General features: G+C 55.3%; 1 protein-coding gene and 1 long non-coding RNA gene across 11 annotated transcripts in view; one reads left to right on the forward strand and one right to left on the reverse strand.

The window, feature by feature from the left end:
* Obscn (obscurin, cytoskeletal calmodulin and titin-interacting RhoGEF) overlaps window positions 1-25070 on the forward strand; it is a 151128-nt gene that overhangs the window by 123342 nt on the left and 2716 nt on the right. For 9 of the 10 annotated variants that reach the window (XM_087910592.1, XM_087910583.1, XM_087910584.1 and 6 more), the window contains 23 exons: window positions 615-782; window positions 1125-1227; window positions 1552-1681; window positions 2521-2632; window positions 13934-14122; window positions 14999-15095; window positions 15448-15572; window positions 16050-16162; window positions 16472-16640; window positions 16780-16858; window positions 16957-17157; window positions 17843-17903; window positions 18314-18391; window positions 18660-18832; window positions 19036-19062; window positions 19939-20091; window positions 20189-20234; window positions 20608-20685; window positions 20977-22954; window positions 23581-23661; window positions 23812-23922; window positions 24040-24207; window positions 24821-24943. In XM_087910592.1, coding sequence (XP_087766718.1) covers window positions 615-782; window positions 1125-1227; window positions 1552-1681; window positions 2521-2632; window positions 13934-14122; window positions 14999-15095; window positions 15448-15572; window positions 16050-16162; window positions 16472-16640; window positions 16780-16858; window positions 16957-17157; window positions 17843-17903; window positions 18314-18391; window positions 18660-18832; window positions 19036-19062; window positions 19939-20091; window positions 20189-20234; window positions 20608-20685; window positions 20977-22954; window positions 23581-23661; window positions 23812-23922; window positions 24040-24207; window positions 24821-24943 — 4563 coding nt within the window. Of the gene's footprint in view, window positions 1-614; window positions 783-1124; window positions 1228-1551; window positions 1682-2520; window positions 2633-9019; window positions 9063-11002; window positions 12673-13933; window positions 14123-14998; window positions 15096-15447; window positions 15573-16049; window positions 16163-16471; window positions 16641-16779; window positions 16859-16956; window positions 17158-17842; window positions 17904-18313; window positions 18392-18659; window positions 18833-19035; window positions 19063-19938; window positions 20092-20188; window positions 20235-20607; window positions 20686-20976; window positions 22955-23580; window positions 23662-23811; window positions 23923-24039; window positions 24208-24820; window positions 24944-25070 lie in introns of those variants that run through there. The other variant, XM_087910591.1, reaches the window with a different exon arrangement.
* LOC148120939 (uncharacterized) lies at window positions 12514-18912 on the reverse strand. Its single transcript, XR_015738864.1, has 3 exons — window positions 18772-18912; window positions 12785-12951; window positions 12514-12638 (listed from the first exon to the last, which is right to left on the reverse strand). It is a non-coding gene; the product is annotated as an uncharacterized LOC148120939 (long non-coding RNA).

A 25070-nucleotide genomic window follows, 5' to 3' on the forward strand; every position in this document is an offset into this window, starting at 1 on the left:
GAGCGGAGGCAGCCTTGAAGAAGATGCGTTTTCCCTAAATGGAGAGGGGAGGTTCTGAATGCTCATGACTGAGGAAGCTGGAACTTTACCTTCTGGAGGAAAGGCACAAGGATGTGGCCTGGGAGGGGGGCTTGGTACTGAGGTCTGAGCTGTCTGCTGGGAGTGGTCTCCACTTGCTCTGGGGGAAACCCTGGGTGCTTGTCTTGCTACAAGGGATGGCTGGCTGTAGGACAGGGTTGGATGTGGGAGGAGGAGGAGGAAGGGCCGTTAGGGAATGGCTCATGCCGTTAGGTTTTCAGGGTGGAGGTGATTGACAGAAGAGGAGTCCACATCACGTATGCTGGGTATTGCTGTCTTGTAAGGTACCCAGAGGAGGTACAGTCATTGAGGCGAGGAGGTGACCAAGAGCCAGCACCCCGACAGTTCAGACCCTTTCAACCACTCTCTGTTTCTAGAATGTTGAAGTTGGACAGAGACAGATAGCTGAGACTGATAGCCCTTGTGGAGAGACACTCGGATGAGGGAGGGAGAGAGAAAAGGAGAGGGAGGTTGCGCCCAGCCTCTTGTTCTCCCTTTGGGACCTTATTCCATAAGAGCCTGCCCCTGCTTTCCAGATGGGAAACCGGTGGAGGTAGACCCACACCACATCCTCATTGAAGACCCTGATGGCTCCTGTACCCTCATCTTGGACAACCTGACTGGTGTAGACTCTGGCCAGTACATGTGTTTTGCAGCCAGTGCGGCTGGCAATGCCAGCACCTTGGGGAAGATTCTAGTACAAGGTGAGCAGGATGGGTTTCCTGGTGTGATGGACACCCCACCAGTCCATTGTCAGTGGTGTGGACTCTGCCCAGAATACAGCAGGGTGGGTTTCCTGGTGTGATGGACACCCCACCAGTCCATTGTCAGTGGTGTGGACTCTTCCCAGAATACAGGGTGTGGGAGGGTGGTGTGTGGGGTGAGCCCGAGGATGGAGCAGGCCCAGTGACTTGGGGTCTCCCAGAAACCCCCAGAAGAAGGCCGCTTCTGGAGGTGAGGACACTGCAGTCCCCACCCCAGCTCTCCCTCAGCTTCATCACAGACGTCTTTCTGCCTTTCCTGCCCTTGCCTGCCTCTGCCCACAGTGCCCCCACGATTTGTGAACAAGGTGCGGGCCACGCCCTTTGTGGAGGGGGAGGATGCACAGATCACCTGCACTGTGGAAGGTGCCCCATATCCTCAGATCAGGTGAGGCCTGGGCTGCAGAAATGGGAATGCAGCTCCTGCAGCGGCGGGAGGATTGGGCAGCATGATCTCCTAAGCCAGGGAGGTCGCCCATGGCCACTGATCACTGCAAAGTGGGTATTATGGGGTTGTGATTCCCTCTGGGAAGAAATGGCTGAACTGTGGCTTCCAGGAAGGGAACTTTACTAGGGGCACTGGATCTGGGGCAACCTAGCAGGGGTTTTAAGCACTAGTAGCTCTCTCTGGAGGTGCCCTGAGTATCTTGAGGGTACCACGAAGATGGCGCTGGCTGGGCACCAGCTCACAGGACCTCCTGACTGGTTCCAGGTGGTACAAGGATGGTGCCCTGCTAACCCTGGGCAACAAGTACCGGATGCTGAATGAGCCTCGCAGTGGAGTGCTGGTGCTGGTGATCCGGGCAGCCAACAAGGAGGACTTGGGACACTATGAGTGTGAGGTGAGGCATGTGTGTGAGGGACAATAACCATCCGCAGAGGTCTGATGGAACTGTATAGGTATAGATGCTCTAGGCCAGCCAGAGGACATCAGGCTGCTGTCACCATCCATCCCCAGCCACCTGTCCTCTGCCTTGTAGCCTGTCTCCTGTCGCATTAGGCTGTGCCCTGTTACCTTGTTCCTTGCCATTGTCCCTACCATTTTAAGATGATGCTTGGCATCTGCCTGGTGGAAGGGACCTGGCGCTGACCTCAGTTGTCACTCACTAAGGTAAAATGTAGTGCCATTTACCCAGTGAGTCTGACATCGCATGCGCAGAGCTCACCCTTGCCCAGGCACAGCTAACCTCTGTCTCTGTGCTCTTCATCCTCAGATCTGAGGTGGAGACCAGCCTGGGTCCCCTGGCCTGTGTCCGGCTCTTGTCTGAAGCCAGCCTCCTCTGTATGGCTTCATCTGCAACCCTAGGGCACTTGCCTCCCATCAGATTTCCTGGAAGCAAGGGTACTCTGGTTTAGATAGTACAGATGCCAGGGGCCATGTAATGATTTCAATAAATTAATGTTAACTCCTCTAGGTTCCTACTATTCTTGTTCAAGTGCCCAGCCCCTGCCCTCCACCTCCAGTTGAGCAGCTACATCCTGGCCAGGGAAGAAGGAGATCAGACTCCACATTATGGGTCTCTAGGGAGCTCATGGTTGGGCTAGGAACCCTTTCCCCCGTGCAAAACATATTCAGGGGAGTGGCCCAGGCTCACCAGACCATCGGAGTGGTTCTAGTGAGAGGGTCCAGACCCCTTGAGGAGCCTGGGTTCTTAGTGGGCCTTTACTGTCCTTTTGCCAGCTGGTGAACCGGTTGGGCTCATCACGTGGTGGGGGAGAACTGTACATGCAGAGCCCTGCGCTGCGTGCCCGGGACCAGCACCATCGGGAACAGCTTGTGGCTGCTGTGGAAGGTAAGTTCTGTGTCTGTCTGCACTGCCTCCGTGACTCGTGAGTTCTAAGCCCCAGGCAGGAACCTCCACTGGCCTGGAAGGAGCCGGGTGGAACTGAAACTATCATCCCTGCCAACCAGAAGGGACCTCTAGGAGGAGGGGGCTAGATCTCAGAGTGGGAAATGATGGAGGCCGAAAGCTGGGGAGGCTGTCGAGGCTGTCAGAGGAGGCGGCTGTGGGGTCGTGTGTGCACCTGTGGGTGCTGGGGAGGCTGTGCAGGAGGTCAGAGGAGGCGGCTGTGGGGTCGTGTGTGCACCTGTGGGTGCTGGGGAGGCTGTGCAGGAGGTCAGAGGAGGCGGCTGTGGGGTCATCGTGCACCTGTGGGTGCTGGGGAGGCTGTGCAGGAGGTCAGAGGAGGCGGCTGTGGGGTCGTGTGTGCACCTGTGGGTGCTGGGGAGGCTGTGCAGGAGGTCAGAGGAGGCGGCTGTGGGGTCATTGTGCACCTGTGGGTGCTGGGGAGGCTGTGCAGGAGGTCAGAGGAGGCGGCTGTGGGGTCATTGTGCACCTGTGGGTGCTGGGGAGGCTGTGCAGGAGGTCAGAGGAGGCGGCTGTGGGGTCGTGTGTGCACCTGTGGGTGCTGGGAAGGCTGTGCAGGAGGTCAGAGGAGGTGGCTGTGGGGTCATTGTGCACCTGTGGGTGCTGGGGAGGCTGTGCAGGTCAGAGGAGGCGGCTGTGGGGTCATTGTGCACCTGTGGGTACTGGGGAGGCTTGCAGGAGGTCAGAGGAGGCGGCTGTGGGGTCGTGTGTGCACCTGTGGGTGCTGGGGAGGTCATGAACCCAGAGTGAGAGCAGGAGGTTGCCCTGGATAATGGGCACCCCACAGTACTGCTCAGCCATTATCTCTGCAGAAGGGGACAGAGCTAGGCCTCCATCAGCTTGAGTGGCAGTGGTCATGGAGGCACCGTGCAGGTGGCAGCAGGAGTGGGTGAGGGGCCCACACTGAGTGCAGAAGGCATGACTGCTTGGAGCAGGGGCAGGTGTCAGGACATCCCATGGTGTGGACTGCCTGGTGCAGGGGCAGGTGTCAGGACATCCCAGGTATGGACTGCTTGGAGCAGGGGCAGGTGTCAGGACATCCCATGGTGTGGACTGCCTGGAGCTGGGGCAGGTGTCAGGACATCCCGTGGGTGTAGACTGCCTGGAGCAGGGGCAGGTGTCAGGACATCCTGTGGGTGTAGACTGCCTGGTGCAGGGGCAGGTGTCAGGACATCCCAGGTGTGGACTGCCTGGAGCAGGGGCAGGTGTCAGGACATCCCAGGTGTGGACTGCCTGGATCAGGGGCAGGTGTCAGGACATCCCAGGTGTGGACTGCCTGGAGCAGGGGCAGGTGTCAGGACATCCCAGGTGTGGACTGCCTGGAGGAGGGGCAGGTGTCAGGACATCCCAGGTGTGGACTGCCTGGAGGAGGGGCAGGTGTCAGGACATCCCAGGTGTGGACTGCCTGGAGCAGGGGCAGGTGTCAGGACATCCCATGGTGTGGACTGCCTGGAGCAGGGGCAGGTGTCAGGACATCCCAGGTGTGGACTGCCTGGAGCAGGGGCAGGTGTCAGGACATCCCAGGTGTGGACTGCCTGGAGCAGGGGCAGGTGTCAGGACATCCCATGGTGTGGACTGCCTGGAGCAGGGGCAGGTGTCAGGACATCCCAGGTGTGGACTGCCTGGAGCAGGGGCAGGTGTCAGGACATCCCGTGGGTAGGAACCGCCTGTGAGAAGCACAGTGCTGCAGTTCAGGGTCCTGATCTTGGCTCAGGGTTACTCCTGGTGTACTGGGGTAGGGGGTGAAAGTAAGCTATGGAAGAAATCTCACGAGAGACTGGAGAGATATCTCAATGGTACGAGCATTTGCTGCTCTTGAGGAGGACCTGAGTTCAGATCCCAGTATCCATGTCAGGATACTGCCGGTCAATCTAGCTCCAGGCGGATGTCTGACTCCATCTTATCTCTGTGAGTGTTAGCACTCACGTGTCCAGAGATAAAATCAAAATAATTATTTAGAACAAGATATAGATTAGCCTGACTAGGGATAGAAGGTGAGTTTTTTTTACTTGTGCTGGAAGATGTAAACAGACATCTATCTGTGATAGGGCATCAATAACGGACCAAAGAAATAATTCTGCACAAGTCATAGTAAGCTGATGAATTTGTTGGGATTGCTTAGAGGTGTATGGGTGGGGGATTACTTACAAAAACATGAATAACTAAAAGGCATCTGCGTCACCAACAGGTCCATCCCAGCATGGGTATTGTATGACCCAGCATTGTATGACCTGGAGGGGGCCTTCCTTCCTTCTTACCCATGTCCTCATGGGTTTCCCTTATCGAAGGCGTGGTTCAGTTGGTTCAGTTTGGAAGATGGAGCCACATTGTACTCCATCCCTTTCCTAGACTCTTCCATTCTTTCTGACTCCTTTGTTGTTGTTGTTGTTTGTTTGTTTGTTTGATGTTCTCTGAGCCTCAGAGGGATGGTAAAGATGTCCGATTATTTTCTTCTATCCATGGCTGAGTGTGGCAGAGAAACAGTCATTTAGTTTCAGGAGCTAATGGATTATGCTCTGTAGCACACCCCTCCCTGGAAAAAAAAATAAGTTTTCCTCTATGACTGATCAAATTGACTGACCAAAGCTAACAGCAGCAGTAATTGATGGGTGTAAATACAGATATTCAGAAGGCAGTTTGATAGGCACATCACAGCCAGTGAAGAAAGCAACACCAGTTGCCTCCACTCAGGGACCGCAGGCTTCCCTTCCTTGCGGTACCGTATGTGAATTCCCTCTCATGGAGCAGGCTTTGAATCTAATAGGAAATCAGATGGTTTCCCCATGACAGCTGTGTCACTGTTGTTCTATCAAGCACAACTTGTGTGCCATGTTAGTGTGGCATGTTACTGTTGTAGCCACTCCTACTGATGATGACCGTTGGTGACACGTCCCCAGTGTCCAAGCAGCACCTACTGGCACTAGCCGGCAAAGAGGGAATTTCCACTTCAGTGCTAACCTTATTTTCCATGTCCTGTGTCCAGTGTACCAAGGCTTCAGCAGCAGGTTCTTACCTTTTAGACCTGTTATGCAGCGGTGACAACAGCCTTTCTGGTTTGTAAGGCTTTGTAGAGAAGTAGCCCAGCCCTGGCTCTGGGACTTTTAGTCTACACTGTATGCTTCTATGAGCATCTTCCCGTCCATGTAGGTGTTTTCACTTGAACTCCATCGCTGTTCTTCCAGATGTTTTAACAAAGCTGTAAGAGTCTCCTCAGGGGTCAGCACTATGTGATGTCACTTTTTTTTTTTTAAGCAGAAGGTGGGTGGGTTCTCTGAAGGTCAGCCCTCATCCATTCTAGGTATCAAGTGGTCTTGGTCAGCTAGGGCTTTACTAAAAGAGAAACATTATAAAAGGTCAGTATAGTAGGAAAAGATCACATCCATTGCTTCATCCAAGAGTGGTGTCAGGCACAGTCGGGAAGTACTACTTTGTGGAAGGGAGGCCTTCCATAATTCACAGACATTTTTCATGAACCATCTGGTCTCCTCATCCTGAGGTGCCATCGCTGCTGCAGGACTCGTGGACATCACCCCACTTTGGATGGCCTCAGCAGGGTGGAACCTGAGTTGCATATGTCAGCACCCACTGCAGGATCCATACAACCCCTGCATCCCACGTGTCTCTCACTCTACTGGCCCCTGTGCAGTCACCACTCTTGTTCCGTGACTGTTACTAGTGAGATGAAATGTCTGTTTATCCCAGATATGGCACGGTTGACAGATTGAAACACATTTCTACTCAACACTCGATTAGAGAACCAGTGAGATGGTGGAGGTTACTTTCAGGAACACGGGTGACACAAATGCGGGCATATTACTGGAAGCCTTCTTTGGCAAGGGTGAGGACTCAAAAGGCCGTATTCTCAGAACTTACACACAGCCTGGAGGTTGCTCTGCTGGGCTCCACTCCCCAGTGGTTGTTACTGTTTAGGTAACTTGGGAATCCGACAGCACCTTGGAAATTTTGTGGACTTCTTGAATTTTAAGGAACCTCCCTCCAAGAGCGGGTGTTTCAAATTGCAGTAAGTGGCTACATTAGGAGGGTTATGACAAGACACTTGCGTGGACAGTCAAGAGGGGAGGAGCCAGCTAGTGCTGTCCCATCTGGAAGGGTTCCAAGATGCTTGAGAGCCTCGCATACCTGGGGGCATAAAAACGGAGACTGAACCAATACCAAGTGAGCCACAGTGCCCATAGTAGAAGTGGTGACATATATATCTTCTGAACACTGAAAGCTGGCTCATATGGTCCCTTGGCCACTGGAACCAGTTCCTGCCATCTAGACCCTCTCAGAACTGAGCTGCTCAGAGCCCAGCAGCTCAGCCTTGGGACCTCTGATGTCCTCCAATGTCCTCTCAGAGATCCCTCCTCTGATGAGCAAAGGTCTTTGATTCTTGTGTGACTTGCCACACACATGCTGTGTCTGACCACAACCTGGTTACTGAAGCACTATGCATACTTGCATCTGCCGCCATCAGCACACTCACTTCCCATGTGCATCTGTTGGGTGCACACCTCATGGCGTGCAAGAGCATCCTACACAGTCATTTACTTGGTTGTCGTGATGAGTCTTTTTCTGGGACAGAAGAGGGGTGGCAGCATGGAAGAGCAGGCCCAGGACTGACTGGGATTGGATGTGTATCAACGCCTTGGGGAGGCGAGAAGGCTGGTCCTGGAAGACCCTGGAGCCAGAGTTCAACCAACCTGCTTCCTAACCCCCGTCCTGCTTCCTGTTAACCTTGTGGCTCTGCAGCCAGAGTGGCCTGACAGAACTCTGTGGGTGTGGCTGCCCTCTTGCTTTGTCCTGCATCAGGCTGGGAGCCCTGCTTTGCACAATTGCAGCCTGCCTGTGGCTGCCAGTTACACCCAGGCCCAAAGCTGGTCATGTTGAGTGCTGTGAGCAGAGGGACCAGGAATGTAGCATCTCAAAGGTGTTGTGCCTGCTGCTCTTGAGAGCAGTGAAGTGGGATCCATTAGGGAGGGTGAAGGTGCTAGAGCAGGTGGGAAACACATTACTCATCTGTGTACACCGAGCTCTGGGCTGCGGAGTCCCTTGCCATTAGGGGAAACCTTTACATACACACATGTACACACACACACATTTACAAACACATACATGCCTACACACATATGTGCATGCATATGTGTGTATCCATGCACACAGAGCACACATGCACACATATGTATGCATATATGTACAAACCTATGTATGTATATAAATAAGCATATATGTGCCTTGTGAAAGATATATATACATGTATGTGCCTATACACAACACATGATAAATGCATCTTCTATACACACAGACTCTGATGGTACCTTATCTCATGTGCACCTCGGCTGAAAGAGATTGTCATGCACTGTTGCCTTCCTGTGTGTGAACTTGCAGCAAACCAGGACTTAGGAGATAGTGTCCCAGGCTACACCCCTGGGCAGTTTCCCCCACAAGGTTATAGAGAAGTCTACTGAGATGTGAGGGTGTAGGTTGTCTACAAGCTGCCTATGGCCCAGCTGCTGAGCCTTTGCGGGGAGGGCATCTGAGAGAGCCCATCTGAGGGTACTGTAGAGAAGAGCCCTCTTTCTGGATAGAGCCAGAGACAGTCTGGTCCCAAATGAGTCCCAGCCAGTTTCTCAACCTAGAACTCCACACACGAGGTGGGAACCGCTGGTTATAGGACAGAGACATGCTGGGGTTGTCTCTCCTGAGAGACAGGTCTTCCCATCCTGAGGCAATGTCTAGGGCTGTTGCTAGAAGAACATCTGTGGTCTCCCACCATGGAGCTCAGCTGTGCCATTTTTGGAACTCTAGGGTCCAGCCCCGTTTTTAGTCTGTGATGTTCTTGTAAAAGAGGCATCGGTTATCCTAGCCTAGTCTTAGTGTGGCTGTTGGCTCCTTGTGCAGCTCCAGCCCCAGACCTACCCCTGGCCCTGCCTGGGTTCAGATTCTGTGTCTAAGAAGTGGAGCCTTATGTGTGACAACTTCACAGGACTCCCATGGCCTATGGACTGAGTGAGGTTTTATATAGAGGCAGGCTCTTCTTCCCACCTCCAAGCCCTGGTGATACCCTAAGGACCCTAGGTACTCCATGTGAGATGCAAGGTTCACACTTCCCATAGGACAGGTATTGTTCCCTGTTTCACAGAGAGGGAACTGGATCCCCCTGCTGCAAAGGTCTTCCCAGGAACACGCAGATAGGCAGGGCCAAACCATGCTCCTACACCAAACAGGTTGCTACGCTATCAACACCACTCAGCTCAGCCCCCGGGCGCTGCTGGTCTGTAACGGTTGCTGTTCCGACTGTTTTCTTTGTAGTCACTGAGCAGGAGACAAAAGTCCCCAAGAAAACCGTCATCATGTAAGTGCAGGCGTGACTCTCAACTTCCTTTTGACTGTCGTGCCCACGCATGCTACTAACCCCCTCACCTTGCCGGCCTGATGTCCTTGCTGCCTGCCAGCCTGCCCACCTGCCTGTGCACCTAACCTTCACATACCGCATGAGTCATCAGCATCTTGTGGATTCTTGCAGGCACCTAGCCCAGCCACTTTCCGGGGTCTGTGGACCCCGTACACACCACAGCTCTCTTCGGAGGCCTCAGAGCACACGCCGCAGGGTACTGTTATTCTACATATTTCACGGTGACTCACCAGGATAGTGACTTTCCAGCAGTTGGGGAGAGCTGGCAACGAAAGCCATTTCCCTCAGTAGGCTCAAGACAGGGTTCTGCCTTTTGGTGTCCGAGAGTTTAGGTGATGTTGGTGGCAGGGCTTTCTGCAGCGATAGATTCCCATTCCATAACCTGCCCTGCCCAACAGCATTTAAATATGTCTAGTGCAACAGACAGCCAAATCTTAAGTGTGACCCAGTTTTTATTCATTGGATCTAACCTAAATAATGCTACCCTGGTAGGTATCGTAGCCCTGGGGCATTTGGGTCTCCAAGCCCAGCTGTTACATTTAGAAGATGGGGAAACTGAGGCTCTGGAAAGTAAGGAGGTCACCTGAGAGCCACTTCCGCCAGCTAGTCCTTTCTTCATCCTCTAGTGCTTTTAAAGCTCAAACAAAATCCTATGTATGGATCCCAGGAGCTCGGAGCATGGCGACCCCACTGAATGTGGGGTCGTGGGGACCAGGAGAATCTGGAGATGAGGAAGGGGACAAGAGACAGGGAAGCTCAATAGGGGAGGTCTCTTCTGTGCCATGGGTGGCCATGTTGCTGGAGGATTCTGTCTGCAGACCTTGGATGAAATCTGGGTTATCCCTTATTGCCCCACATCCACCTCTCTCCTAAGGAGGCTGCTCCCATGTTGCCACCCAGCCTGTGCTCACCTCCCCAGCCTTGGAAAGGCCCCATGCTGAAGGTTGGCACAAATGATTGCCCATATCTGCCATATGGGGAGCAGTCTTATCAGACACTTTGAGGCATCCAGATCATGGTCCCTGGTGCCAGATGAGACCCCAGATAACCAGTATTTGTGACATAGCCCTGGGAAAGTTCTCAGCCTTTCCATTTTTTTTTTTAATCCCTACCTTTGCTGGGAGCAAGAAGCAATTGAGCCGAAACTCAAAAACTTGGAAAGTACGAGCCAATGCCTGTCACTCACCCTGGTGCTTTTTACCAGGTTTTGCATCCTTCTCCTGCCACCTTCACTCCCATTTTGGAAGGTGGAACTCAAAGAGGGGACGGGGTATGTGAGAAGTCCCAAGGCCTATGGCAGCCCAGAGAGGTCCAGAGCTAAGCAGCCCCTTCAGGTGTCCTCGTCGGCCTGGGGAGCCCTCACTGCTCTCATCCATTCAAACCCAGAGACCAGGAACCCCAGCTGCAAGTCAGAGCCAGCGGCACGCTGGGCTTGCTATATCGCGCATGTTTCTGCTGCACCAGCTAGCCATCAATCCCTATTAGCTGAGGTGCTTGGGGCACTGAGAGCTGGTCAGGTGCTATCCCTAGGGGACAAAGCACAAAGCCTACTCCGGGGATGGGAAAGAGGGGTGACTTTCATAAGGAACATTTGCAAAGCACACCTCACTTGTTGGTGGGAGGTACCCAGGACTCTTGTTTCAGATCACATCCCGATGTCTGAGGTCGATCACTGGGACTTTGTGCTTTGTTCCTATAGTTTTCTTAGCGAGGGCTGTGCAGGGTGGGCTCCAGCGCATGCACAGGAGTTTTGTGCTGTCTTAGCCTCTGCTCACTCACACATGCACTAACCCGAGCTCTGACATTTGCTGATGGCACCGTGCTGGGTGAGGCTGTGGGTCTCCGTGTCCATCTCTTCTTGGGCCCTCTCCCCCTACCAGAGAAGAGACCATCACCACCGTAGTGAAGAGTCCCCGTGGCCGACGACAGTCCCCGAGCAAATCTCCCTCCCGTTCACCCTCCCGCCGCTCTGCCAGTCCGCTGAGGCCAGGGCTGTTGGCCCCCGAGATGCTGTACCCACCGGGGACCAGCCCATCCCGGAGACTTGAGGTAGAAGCAAGCAGGAAGGCCCCAGTGCCTGCATTATATGTGACAGAAGCTGAAGCCGTCGCTCCAGCCTCGCAGCCCAAGTCCAAGTGGTTAGAGGTTGAGGAAACCATTGAAGTCCGGGTGAAGAAGACAGGGTCACGGGGGGCATCTCCTGTCCGAGAGATGCCCAGCAGTGGAGAGGGGGTCCTCTTCACACTGCCTCATGGGATCACTGGCAGGGACCCAAATGCCAACAACTCCAACAACAAGAGTGTGTCCCAGGAAGCTCGGACCTGCAGCCCCCCTATAGTCCATGTTGGTGAACCCTTTGTCTTCCATGTGGACCCAATGGGCAATGTGGACTGGACAGCTGCCATCCCTGAGCCAAAGGAGGTCGGAGCCTCCCAGGAGGAAGAGAACATTGCAAAGGATGAAGGAGACAGCGACAGAGAAGAAAATACCTTCCTACTAGAAGAACCCCAGGACGTGGGTAGCCTTCAGGGCCGTGACCCCAAAATCCTCACGCACAATGGTCGGGTGCTAACATTAGCTGACCTGGAAGATTACGTACCCGAGGAAGGAGAGACCTTTGGCTGTGGGGACCCCACCCCCAGCATCCCTGATGAACCTCCCTGCGAAGTCTCCGTGCTCCAGAGAGAGATCAGAGAGCCCACTGTGGGGCAGCCTGTCCTACTCAACGTGGGGCGTCCTCCAGGCCCCAGTGCCATACCCAACTTCTTCAGGTCAGGACCCCAGGTCCACAGCCCTGAAGGGGTCTCCTTCCTCTTGCGTGAGGCCTGGACAGGGCCAGTGAGTGCCACCCCTTGGACAAGCTCCTTCCGTACCCATGTCCAGAGTTCTGTAGATGGCGGCCAGAATAGCTTCAAGACAGAGGTCTCGACCCAGACAGTCAGCTTTGGGGCCATAGGAGAGACAGTCACTCTGCATATTAACCCAGATGGGGGAGAGGCCCCAGGCCCCTCCCAGGGTTGATGCCACACCCTGGGGACAGAACCTGGGGCCAACAAGGTAAGGTAAGGCGAGTGGCCCAGAACCTCGGGCCCTGCCAGGTACCAGCGTCTACCTTGGAACCCACAGCTTACCTCGGGGACCTCCCACTTCCTGCTCTTCTCCAGCCTGGGATGGAGTCTTCCTTGCTTTCCTGCCCGGTCCTTCCTACCTCACTGGACTTGTTCTCTGCCGGGAAGACGGGGAAGTACCTGCCATGTTAGAATACGCTGCTGTCACAAGAGCTCTGGCCAGGAGCAGCTGAAAGACCCCAGCTTTGGACTTCACCCTACAAACCTTCTGTGGGGCTCTCAAAACAAGATGTGGACTTGGGTGTTTGCCCTGAGACATCTCCACTGAGGGTCTTCCCTAGGGCTGCACCCAAGGCATGTGTTGGCCAGCTACCAGCTCTGCAGATCTTCAGGGCCACGTCTGTGGTGACACAGGCTGCAGGGTGGGGGGAACTCCCAGGCTGTTACCCTGATGAGAACAATAAAACAAGTCCCAAACCCTCCTCTCTGCTTCTTCTTGATTGTTCACCTAGAAGTTTAGGGTCCTACTCTCATTTTTTCAAGGTCACATCTCAGGTCATATAGGACTCCTAGGATGGTTATCTATCTGTGTACCCAGTCTGTCTTGAGCTCCACGGGTAGAGTAGGGTCAGCGGTGAATCTTTCCTTGACAGTCTGTGGGACTGGTCCTTGAGCCTCACAGTGTAGACCAGGGCAGCCGTCTTGATCCCTTTTGGCCTGTCAGAATCTGGCGGGCCTTCCTAAGCCGTGGATAGTTGAGGCTGTTGTAGGACAAATGAGGAGTCATGCATGAGACTGGGTGACCCGCGTGCCCTAAGCTTTCAGCATATAGGGGTCAATTCCATTGTCTTCAGAGGAGAAGACCTTGCGCTTGTCTGTGAGTGCCAGGCAATCTTTAGCCCTGAGGCTGTTAAAGATTAAAAGAAGTAAAAGGAACTCGGCAAACAAGAAGGGTGCTGCTGACCTCTTGGAGTTGGGAAGAGTGTCTGGGTTCCCGTCCAGCCTGGGTCTGGGGATGTCAGAGATGCCTCATCAGCAAGCACTGAGGAGGATCTGGGTGGGGAGACGGTTCTAGGCAGGGAATTTGCTAGCAAAGGAGAGGTAAGCAATCCTGGGGCAGCTGTGTGGGAACCCCGTGTGGGTCTGAAAGGTACAGCCACACAGGAGAGGGTTAGAGGATTCTGGGGTTGCTCACTAGGAGCTGGGGAAGGACATAGGCCTGGGCTGGGCTTGGACCTCTTAGGTAGGGGCAGGAAGCTGTCAGTCACATGGGGCGAGGCCTGCGTGCCCTGGGAGGTGAAATATGGGCGTGGCTTCCTGAACACCCAATCCTCGGTTCCCCTGGCACTTGATATGTGCCAGTCTGTCTAAGCTTTGGAGTCTAGAGCCGGCTTTGAGAGGAGCTAGGCCTAGATGAAAGGTGTGTGGTACTGGAAGCACACTGAAGACAGGGGCTTTCTGAAGGAGATGTGCTTGACCTTTAGCTTCAAGGAGGGTGGCCCTGGGTTTACATGTCTCTGGAGGAGGAAAGAGTGGCCCTCTGTCTCTGGGCTCAGAGCTGCTCACTGTCCCATATCCTCCTGGGCCTCCCCATCCAGGTGGTTTCCAAAGCAGGGAACAGCAGACGGCAGGACAGGTGTGAGAAAGCAGTCTCTGAGAACTGGGGTGGGCACTCAGAGCCTGTGCCTGGGATTTCGGTCCCCAGGCCAGACTTACCTTGTGTTCCCATTCTCCTGTCCACAGACGCCTCTGTGGAGGACTCTGTCCATCCCACCCAGGATGGAACTGACCAAGAAGCCACTTCTGTCCTTTGGAGAGTGCTGAGCTCAGAAGCCCCCAGCCCCTCCCTGGGGGATTTCCCCTACACCAAACAAAGTGAGCCGTCTGCATTTGAAGAGGCTGCTCCCCAGATCCCAGGCATGACAGCCTCAGGTACACCTGGTGAGGCCCAGTAAGGAGCTGACTCCAAAGACTTCTCCTCTCCCTAACTTGCTAACCCTACCCCATCCTTGGCCATACCATCCAAGGGGTCACCTTGATTGCCCACTCCATGCTTACAAACTTGCAGAGCTCTGGGTCACCTTGGGATCTTTATGGCCTCATGTGCCATCATGCACTTTGCTTGGTCAAGCCTAACCTTAACTTGTCCTCAGTTTTCCTATCTGTGAACTGGGCACACCCAGTTCACCTATGCCATGTACCAGGACCCAGAGGTGCCCAATCCTACCTAGAGTCTCAGTTTCCCTAGGTGTGCCATCTGTTCACTTAGTTTATCCCAAATTCTTCTTTTCTAACTAGTAAATGTGGTGTGTCTTACCCTGTCGATGAGTAAAGTATCCTCCATGGGGTCCTAAACTGCCACCTGTGTCCTGCTCTCATGTCACCGTAATGCCAGTCTGGCTGGATGTGCAGGTCCCGGAGGGCAGAGCATCTCCATCCCAACGCCAGCCTGGCTGGATGTGCAGGTCCCGGAGGGCAGAACTTCTTCATCCCAATGCCAGCCTGGGCAGAGCATCTCCATCCCAATGCCAGCCTGGCTGGCGGTCTAGGATATCAGGCTTGTCACCTTACTGGGGAACTGGAGGACCTCGATGTCTGGCTTCAACAGGACAGCCAGCATCCATTACTAGGCTGTGGGGGCCAGGGATCATTGTGGGGGCCTGGTTCCTACTCAGCGCCCTGGTCCTGGAGCCGCTCTTGACTTTGCGACTCACCCCACACTGGCCACATGGGGTCCCGTGCTTGTTGAAGAATGCCCTCCTGACTCCAGCCTAGAGTCAGCTCATCAGGCTTCCTGTCTCCTGCCAGCCGAGTCCCCAGAGGTCTCACAGCCTGACACCCACAAAGGCCTGGAGCAGGAGACGACCACAACTTCTGGGGCCCAGGGACGGACTGTACCCATTCGGTAACTTCCTGAACTCGATGGGTCGTGGGTGGGTGGACCTGCCCTCCGAGGGACATCCTGGGTTGGCAGAGCAGGTTGGCCTACCCGCTCTGGCTTCGTGGCCTTGAAGAGTTGGCAGGGTGGACTTGATGCTCTCCAATGCACTTCTTACAGGTTCTAGCCAAGCCGGTGGGCAGGGGAGGGAAGAGGAACCCACCCTAGAGCCTAAGGGAGAAGCCTGGAGCCTCTGCCCAGACATCTGACCTCACAAATAGGGGCATTAGGGTCACCATCCCTTCCTGAGGCACAGCTACCTGAGAGGTACAGAGTCAGGGTGCCTCACTGAGCAGAGACCACCCTACCTTGACTCCAGGGTGGAGGGCACAGCCTGGCCAGGTGCAGGCACAGGGCAGCTGCTCTTGGATGTGCACAGCCGAGTCGTCATGGAGACCACACAGAGGACCTATGTGTACCCGGCTCCTGATACAAGTGCTGCAAGTATGGAAGTGGGCCATCCAGATGGGGGTGTACCCATGCCGGGCACTAGGAGAGTTTTTATGAGGGCCTGATTACATCACATGGCATGCCTCAGCCCACGTTCCTCACCCTCCTCTTTCTGAGCAGCCCCTTCCCTCTTCTCTGGGAAGAGACCACCAGCAGCAAATGTGGTACCTGCAGGTTCTATACTCGAGAGAGCTTTTTAGCATTCTGCCTGCTTTGGCTTGATTGCCCATATGATTGCTTGGCCAGCTGACATTAAGGCAGGGGAAACAGAGGCTGGAATGAAGAAAGCCCTTTGTGCCCGCTAGATGCCTAGGCAGTGAGGTGCTTGGGGTCCCTGTCACCAGGGAAGGAGGTGGGCTTTCTGGTCCAAGGAGCACAAATCAAGGCTTCACTGACCACAGATGTATGTGGTGCACCTAGGGCTGTGAAGCCCGAGGGTTCACACATGGGTTCTTTTTTCACCTCTCCCAGGGGCCCCATCCATGCAGGTCACTATTGAGGATGTACAGGTAGAAGCTGGTGACGTGGCACAGTTTGATGCTGTCATTGAAGGCAACCCACCTCCCACAGTGACCTGGTACAAGGTAAGAGCAGGCCCAGGCTGCAGGGGGAGGAGATAGGTTTCAGGGGCTGGAGGGTATGGGTACATGTATACGTGAAACCACGTGGGCGTATTGGGGCTCATGCACCCCACCTTGCAATCTGCAACCCCCACTCCACGGTCCCACCCTGCAGTCCTATCCTGTACCTTCCCATCCTACTTCTGGCCTGCACCTGGGGCTGGGCATACAGCAGGTATTGGAAGCGCTGCTCCAGGAAGAATGTGCGGGTCCAGGCACAAGTATCTCCCAGGTCAGGCTGATGGTAACCCGGCCTGCCTCTTGTGTGTTCAGGACAGCAACCAGCTGATGAACAGTGACAGGCTGAGCCAGCGGCAGGATGGAACTAAGTATTCCTTGGTGTTGACTGACGTGGCTCCAAACGACGCTGGCGTCTACACGTGCCTTGCCCGCAATGCAGGGGGACAGGTGCTCTGCAAGGCGGAGCTGCTAGTCCATGGTGGTGAGTTGCTTGACTCCTGCCAGGTCCTGGGCGGGGTACAGGGACCAGGGAGCAGTCCCCGTCCGTTGTGTGGGAGAACAGTGGGGCCAAGGCTGTCATCACTGCCTGTACTGTACATAAACCTGTACTTTGACCATAGGGGACAAGCTAGACTCAGAAAAGCAAGTATATAGGAGAAAACTGCATTCCTTCTATGAAGTCCAAGAAGAGATTGGAAGGTATGGCTTCCCCACCTTCCGCGCGACTTGTGTTCCTCCCCAAGGACTCCTCCTCCACCCTCAGCATGACACCTACCGTGGTTCCCTCTCTCCCCCAGAGGTGTGTTTGGTTTCGTGAAAAGGGTTCAGCATAAAGGGAACAAAATGTTCTGTGCTGCTAAGTTCATTCCCCTGCGGAGCAAAACTCGGGCCCAGGCGTACCAGGAACGAGATATCTTGGCTACGCTCAACCACCCGCTGGTCACTGGGCTCCTGGACCAGTTTGAGACCCGGAAGACTCTCATCCTTATCTTGGAGCTGTATCCTGCACCTGGACCCTGGGAGAATCCAAAAGACCTGGGGTCCCAGGCTAGGGTTGGAGTTACTGAGTGTGGGGTCCCAGGGCCTGGATGTTATAGTGACAATTACTAGCCACACATCTGAGCATTCCTGTTCCTGATGCTGTGACTATGTGTGACAACAGCTCCTGATCCTATAAGTCACCATGTCATGATTTGGGGGAGGAGGCCACTATACTTGCGGGCTGATCCTGAAGGATCTCAGCAAGGATAGCCTGGGGACCCTCTCACAGGGGACCTCTTTCTTATTGGAGAGGATTTCCCCATCCCAGCTCCTTTAAATCTCCGTCACTCTCATGGGGCCTTGTTTGAGGGTCTTCTGTCCTGCATGGTCTAGCTGCCCTGTTGTTCCCAAAGCTGTGTCTTGGGATCCTGGGGAATGGGGTGCTTAGTGTGGGCTCTTGCAGAGATGAAAGAGCTATTGCCCAACAGCCTGTCACCAGGGTCTTTCTGAAGACCTCTTTCTCAGGGATGGTAGCCATCTGGGACCCTGGGGGGTCTCCATTCCACCCTCTTTCACCTGAATACCAGCACCGCTAGATCTGGATTGCAGGAGCGTCAGGCCCTGCACACCGCTCTGTGAGCATAGGTGCCCAGGAGTCAGGCGGGTTCCAACCAGTTGCAGCTTCTCCTTGACCAAGCTGAGGTGCTCATCCGAGGAGCTGCTAGATCGCCTCTTCAAGAAGGGTGTAGTGACTGAGGCCGAGGTAATCTTTACCCTTTCCTTGCCTGAATGGGGCCCTAGGGTCAGTCTCTCTTGACCTAAGACCCTTGTAGCTTCCAGGGTACCCAGACATATCCAGCTCCTACCCCTCCTGGCCCTATCTGTTCAGCTGTGCTGGTGATGCCCTCTCCTCCCTGATTTGAACAGGCTGCTGCCTCCTGCCTATGCAGGCTCAGCCCGTCTTTGGGGACCCCCCTCTACAGCACTGGGGCTCACAGATTTCCTGAAAGACTTTTCCAGTAACCTGTCATGTGGGGCCTGAATTAAGAGGAGGAAGGCTTGACGACGGGGGCAAGCGGGAATGTAATAGAGGAGGAGGCCAAGGCTGGCCCCTCACTACCCGAGCCAGCCTCTTGGGGCTGGTCCCCAGTTGAACCAGGCTTTTTACCACAGGTTAAGGTCTATATCCAGCAGCTGGTGGAAGGCCTGCACTATTTGCACAGCCATGGTATCCTCCACCTGGATATAAAGGTACTGACCCCAGGGTACCTCCAGAACTCAGGGTGGGGATAGATGGGAGCCTTCCTATACTTGTGTTGCAGTAGGCATAGAGGACTTCCCAGTCCCCGGGTAGGGTTTGGATCAGAAGGAGTAGAAGAGGTGATGCCGGGTCTGACCTTGGGGATCCCCACTGCCCTTTGCTCCAACAACTCTTCAGTGCTCCCCGAGGCCCAGAAGGATAGGCGTCGCCTCTCTCATGACATGTAGCCCTCAGCAACTCCCCAACTCTGCCTGACAGCCCCCCAACATCTTGATGGTGCACCCAGCCCGGGAAGACATTAAGATCTGTGACTTTGGCTTTGCCCAAAGAATCACCCCTTCAGAGCCACAGTACAGCAAATATGGCTCACCTGAGTTCGTGTCCCCAGAGATCATTGAGCAGAGTCCTGTGAGCGAGGGCTCAGACATCTGGTAAGTGGGTGGACCACAAGGAGGGCTGTGCTTCTGGAAGCCCCTGCTCTCTGTCTGTCTGTCCGTCTGCCTGGCAGCTGAGGATCCTCTGAGCCTCTGACTCCTATCCCAGTCCCAGGCTCCTCCAGCCCCCACAAGCACACCCCCTGCCTGTGGGCCAGGCCTGGTTTGACTCACAGTGTGTGGTGCTTTGATTCTTGCAGGGCCATGGGCGTCATCTCCTACCTCAGGTGAGCAGACCCTGCCCTGTCGCCTCTTCCAAGCTGACCCCTCCATGTAGGCCACACACACTGCTGGCCACTGCCTACCTAGATCAACCCCGAGACCTAGCAGGCGGCTATTTTAAGACCAGGCTGGAGGCCAACCCTGATAACAAGGTTTCCTTTAACACTTCTCACTAACAACCAGCTGTCACGAGGCAGAGCTTAGCCACTTTCCTGCAGGTCTGGGGGCTTGCCCATGGGGCACGTAGTGGCCATTGCTGCCCTGAAGGTGCTAGTGGTATAGCCTGAGCTTGGATCTCCTCTGTGGGCTGAACCTTGATCTCTACCTTGGTAAATGTTGGTCCTACTCTAAGTTCCTCTTCTGAACCTGAAGTTCTGCCTCGGATTAAGGCTGGGCGCCACCTCAAACTGACCTTCATACCTGGATCAGCTTGAACCCAGATATGTCCCTCACATTAAGGCTAAATCTATATCTTAAGCTGAACCCCAGTCTCTCTCCTATTTTGGACATGAGTCCTCATGTCAGGATAAGGGCAAGTGACCACCCTAGGATGAGCCTTTATCTCTACCTAGGTCAGAGCCAACACACCACTTCAGGCTGAGCTCATATCCCCTCCTCAAGCTGAGCCTTCGATAGGACAAGTCCTAACCCCCATCTCAGATTCTTCCTTGATCCCTGTCTCAGCCTAAGCCTGGATGTACATCCTAGTCTGAGCCCTGAGAACGGCTCTAGGCTTTGCCTGGCTCTCTGCTCCAAGTCAGTCCTGGATCACTGTGGTCCAGCCTGAGGCATCTGCTAGAGCCCTCAGGTCTAGACGAGTGTAGTGCATATCCAGCCTGGGACTCTCCTCTAGAATCAGCCTCCTCCTTCCCGGCTTTCAGCCTGACCTGCTCATCCCCTTTTGCTGGAGAGAGTGACCGTGCCACCCTGCTGAACGTTTTGGAGGGGCGGGTATCATGGAGCAGTCCCATGGCTGCCCATCTGACTGAGGATGCCAAGGACTTTATCAAGGCCACACTGCAGAAGACCCCCAGGTGAGTGCACACCTGTCCCTTCACCTGCCCAAGCTCCGGTCACCCTGGCATGGGACCACCTGACTCACTAGTCCACCTGTTTTTCTTTTTCCTCCAGGGCCCGGCCTAACACTTCCCAGTGCCTTGCCCACCCCTGGTTCCTGGTAAGTAAGTCCATCTTGGACTCAGCTCCCTGCTCTGCAGAAAGGGAAACAAAAGCCAAGATGTCTCATCAGCATGGATTGTTCTGGCCTGTTGTCCCCAGTTCAGAGGACATCAGCCCCTTCATATGGGCCAGGGGGTATTGGACCCTCGACAAACAATTGCTAGGCAGCTAGAAACAAGGCGTTCCTTCTGCTTTTGTGGGCATCTGGGTAAGAGACTTGCCCTCAGAGTGTCTGAGTGGAGGATATCCTGAAGCTTGCAGTGGGGGGGCAGTTTGCTGCCTGTGCCTTTCTGGGCCTGGGTATCCTCAGAGGGACCCCACCAGGGTACCAGTGTCTCTTTGTCACCATAGTCACTCCCCTCCCACTGCAGAAATCCATGCCTGCTGAGGAGGCCCACTTCATCAACACCAAGCAGCTCAAGTTCCTTCTCGCTCGAAGTCGCTGGCAGGTGAGTCCCCCTTTCCCAGGAAAGAGGTGCTGAGGCCAGGGAAGGGAACCTGAATCTAGCTGTGTGTTCCACTTAGGCCAGGAGCACAGGGGTCAGGCTGGCCTGTTCCCTGCTTCTGGGTTCCCTTGAGTGTGCCAGGTATTATGGGCAGAACAACAGAACACCGGATGCAGAAGACCCAGATGTCCTGGGTAACCCCGCTGGGCCCCCTGGGAGCATAGAGGCCGTGGGCACCCCACCCCTGCCATGACTAGCCATGCCCAGTGGATGTTCCTCTGTCCTCATTTCCAGCGCTCCTTGATGAGCTACAAGTCTATCCTGGTGATGCGCTCCATCCCTGAGCTGCTCCAGGGTCCTCCAGACAGTCCGTCCCTAGGAGTGGCCCGGCACCTACGAGGGGAAGCCAGTGGCTCCTCTAGTTCATCGTCTTCCTCGGACAACGAGCTGGCCCCATTTGCCAGGGCGAAGTCACTGCCGCCTTCCCCTGTGACTCACTCCCCGCTACTGCATCCTCGGGGCTTTCTGCGGCCTTCAGCCAGCCTCCCAGAGGAGACAGAAGCCAGCATGCCCCCTGCTGATGCAGCACTGTCAGCATCCCCCCAGGGTGCTGGACCTCCAGCAAGCCCAGGTTGCGTGCCCCGACACACTGTCATCAGCAGCTTGTTCTACCAGCAAGGTGGTGAGAGTTCAGAGCGTGGGAGCAAAACCTTGGGTGCCAAGAGGCACCCGGCTCGGAGGCGGCACCTGCTGAAGGGCGGGTACATCGCAAGGGCCCTACCTGGTCTTCGGGAACCACTGATGGAGCACAGTGTGTTGGAGGAAGAGGCTGCTAGGGAGGAGCAGGCCGCTCTGATGACCAAGACGCCCTCCTTTGAGACTGCCCTGAGACTACCTAACTCCAGTACCCGAGAGGTCCCAGGCAGAAGCCGCTCCCTGGACCACAACCCACCAGACACCACTGGCCCCTCTCCTGAGGAATGTGGAGGGCAATACTTCTTCCCACCCTCCTCAGGGGTAACTCATGAAGCCACTGCCAAAGACATGGGGCACTCAAAGGGGTTCTTGCAGGAGTCTGCCCCCCGTTCACCTGCTACTGGTGACTTGAGGCCTGCTAAGCCAGAAGGCCCTTCCCAGGACAGCTGTAGAGGGAAACCACCCTCTTCCTGTCACTCTGACCTGGGCTCTGGCTCCCAGGAGGGGTGCGGCTCTTCATCATCACAATCACTTGGCTCCTTACCTCCACAGTCATTGAAGAAGGACCTCTTGACACCCTCCCTCTCAGGACAGCCTCAGGCAGCCCCATTCCCAACCCAAGCAAGCCCCGTTCCTGATTCTAAGAAGGAGCCTCTGGATAGCTCTCTGCAGGGAAGGCCCTGTCCGGGTCCCTCCAGTTTTCCAGGGTCAGCCTCCCAAGTGGGTGCCTCCCTGGATACTGAAGGCTTGTCTGAAGCTGAAGACACATTTGACCTCACACCTCCCCTGCAGCGGCCTCAGGAGCAGGCCACCACCCGGAAGTTCTCCCTGGAATCCCGTGGGGGCTATGCAGGGGTGGCAGGCTATGGCACCTTCGCCTTTGGCGGGGATGCAGGGGGCATGCTAGGGCAGGGTCCTCTTTGGGCTAGGATGGCCTGGGCTGTGTCCCAGTCCTCAGAAGAGCAGGATGAAGCTGGGACTGAGAGTTCTAAACCTCTAGACAGCTCAGGGCCCATTGCTGAGACCAGTGGGGTTCCCCTAAGGACTTCTCCCAGCTTCCCTCCATGGCAGGAAGTTGAGCAGGTTTCCCTGGTACAGATCCGGGATCTGTCTGGTGATGCGGAAGCAGCTGACACCATCTCCTTGGACATTTCTGAGGTAGATCCTGCCTACCTCAACCTTTCTGATCTATACGACATCAAATATCTCCCCTTTGAGTTCATGATCTTCAGGAGGGTCCCCAAACCTGTAGAGCAGCCAGAGTCACCTGACTCTGAAACTGAGGCTGGCCAAGGGCTGGCAGACTTCCTAGAGGAGGCGGCGTGGCCCTGGCCAGGAGAGCTGGGCTCGCATACTGGCTTGGAAATCACAGAGGAGTCAGAGGAGCCAGAGGACCTGGAAGCACTGCTGGGAGAGGCTGCTCTGGGCAGGAAACGCAAGTGGTCCCCTTCCCGCGGCCTCTTCCAGTTCTCTGGGAGGTGCCTGTCAGGGGAGGAGCCTGTGGAGCTCGGGCTGCGCCAGAGGGTGAAGGCTTCCATGGCTCACATCTCCAGGATCCTGAAGGGCAAGCCGGAAGGTGACCTCCCCTGACATCTCTCATGTCCACATGTCCCTTGTCCTGCACCCATGGTGCTACTTCATCCTCATGTGCCCTCTCAAGTCCCATTGTCCTCCTCCCTGTTCTATGCTACCCACACCATCTGGCCTAACCTCACAGGACTTGGCTCAAATTCTAGGATCCTCTCTGCAGCCGTGACACCCCTCCTTAATGGGTATCTGAGACCATCCCTGACACGTAACAGCTGCAGGGGCCTGGAGCCAGCATCAGAGTCAGACCTTTGGGGAGAGAGGGGGTTCATGGATCAATTCACCAGACCCCAAATCTCTGGCCCAGGAGCCACTCCAAACCCAGACCCTCTGACATGGCCCTTAGTGACCCCATTTCCCTTCCTCTTCAGAGCCTCCATGGCCTCTGGCTTCCCTAACCCTGGGCCCAGCCCCCAGGCACCCCACAGCCATCTATCTATGTCCTGTGCTCAGGCCTGTGTCATGACAGACTTGCCGAGGGAGGTTGGTGGTGGCTTCAGCAGCTTAGTTCTGTTTTCCCACATACTTCCTAAGGTCCTGGCCGATTTCCCAGGCTGAGGAAGATGATGCTGTCTTGCTTCTCCCCCTGAGCTCCTGGCCCTCTTTCTCTCGCAGGTCCTGAGAAGGAGGAGCCCCCCAGGAAGAAGGCGGGCCTAGCTTCTTTCCGGCTGTCAGGCCTGAAGGGCAGGGACCAAGGTAAGCAGGGATCATAACTGTGGGAGTCCAGTGTGGGTTTCTGGTGTAGAGGTCTAAGCCGTCTTGGAAGGCTTCTGTTGAAGCCGAGGGAAGAGCTGGGCTGTCTGGTCAGGAAGTCTCCCTCAAGGCTCATCTTATGCCCCCTCTCAGCGCCGTCCTTCCTAAGAGAGCTTTCAGATGAGACTGTGGTCCTGGGCCAGTCAGTGACACTGGCCTGCCAGGTGTTGGCCCAGCCAACTGCCCAGGCTACCTGGAGCAAAGGTAAGGAGCTGTCCCAGAGACTGGGTGCTGGATTGGTGCTGACGAGCAGCAACCACATCCCAGTGGGATGCTGTGGCTGTCCTGGGGCAAACCAAGGCTGACTTTGCTTTGACACAGATGGGGCCCTCCTGGAGAGCAGCGGCCACCTCCTCATCTCTTCCACCCTGAAGAACTTCCAGCTGTTGACCATCCTGGTGGTGAAGGAGGAGGATCTGGGTACATACACCTGCTGTGTGAGCAATCCGCTGGGGACAGCCGTCACTACAGGTGTCCTCCGGAAAGCAGGTGTGTAGGCCACACCAGACGTCTCTGCCAGGTCGAGGAGGCTGGGCTGGGGGTTCCAGGAGCTCTGATCTTGATTAGTGAGCAGGACGTTGCTGGCTTCTTATGAGGGGGTCCATGCAACTGGGACTTGGAGGGAACTCAAGAAAAGTCAGAGGTAGATAAAGCTGCTAATGTTGTCTTGTGCCGATCCGAGAGCTTCCTCTCCAGATGGTTACACCTCGTTTTCTTGTATGGCTTTCTGAATTGGTTTCTGCAGCGTCCACGGGTGTTTCTGCAGCATTGAAGCAAGGGACTATTGGCCTGCCTCTGGTACCCGTTCATCACTGGGTGGCCTGTATGCCTTATGCTGGGGCACTCAGAAGAGATGAGGCACTAACCAGGGCCACTCCCTAGGGTCTTGAGTGTGCCCGGTGAGATGCCAGCAGGGATCGTGACAGAGATAGCCAGGCAGACATCCCTGCACCCCCACAGCCTCTTCTCACCCTATCTTGAAACCCCTCTCCAGAACCGGTAGAGGGTCGGCCCGGCAGTTGTTGAGAGTGAGATAGGTGTGGCCAGAGATTGCTCCATGTGAGTCGAGCATCCATGCCGATCACAGGGTTGCCTTTTGCAGAGCGCCCCTCGTCCTCTCCACGCCCAGAGGTGGGGGAAGTGTACTCGGATGCAGTGCTGCTTGTCTGGAAGCCTGTGGAATCCTGCGGCCCAGTGACCTACATAGTGCAGTGCTGTATAGAAGGTATAGGCTTCCAGAGGCTCAGGCCTCTGTGCAGGGTTGACGCGGAGAGGCACTGTGGGTGCGTCTGCTCTGTGTCTGTGGGTGGCCTCAGGAAAGGGGTTCCCTTGATTTGGCATGACTGCTTCTC

This window comes from Myodes glareolus, chromosome 9 (genome assembly GCF_982192425.1).
Source record: "Myodes glareolus chromosome 9, mMyoGla1.1, whole genome shotgun sequence".
Lineage (NCBI taxonomy): Eukaryota > Metazoa > Chordata > Mammalia > Rodentia > Cricetidae > Myodes > Myodes glareolus.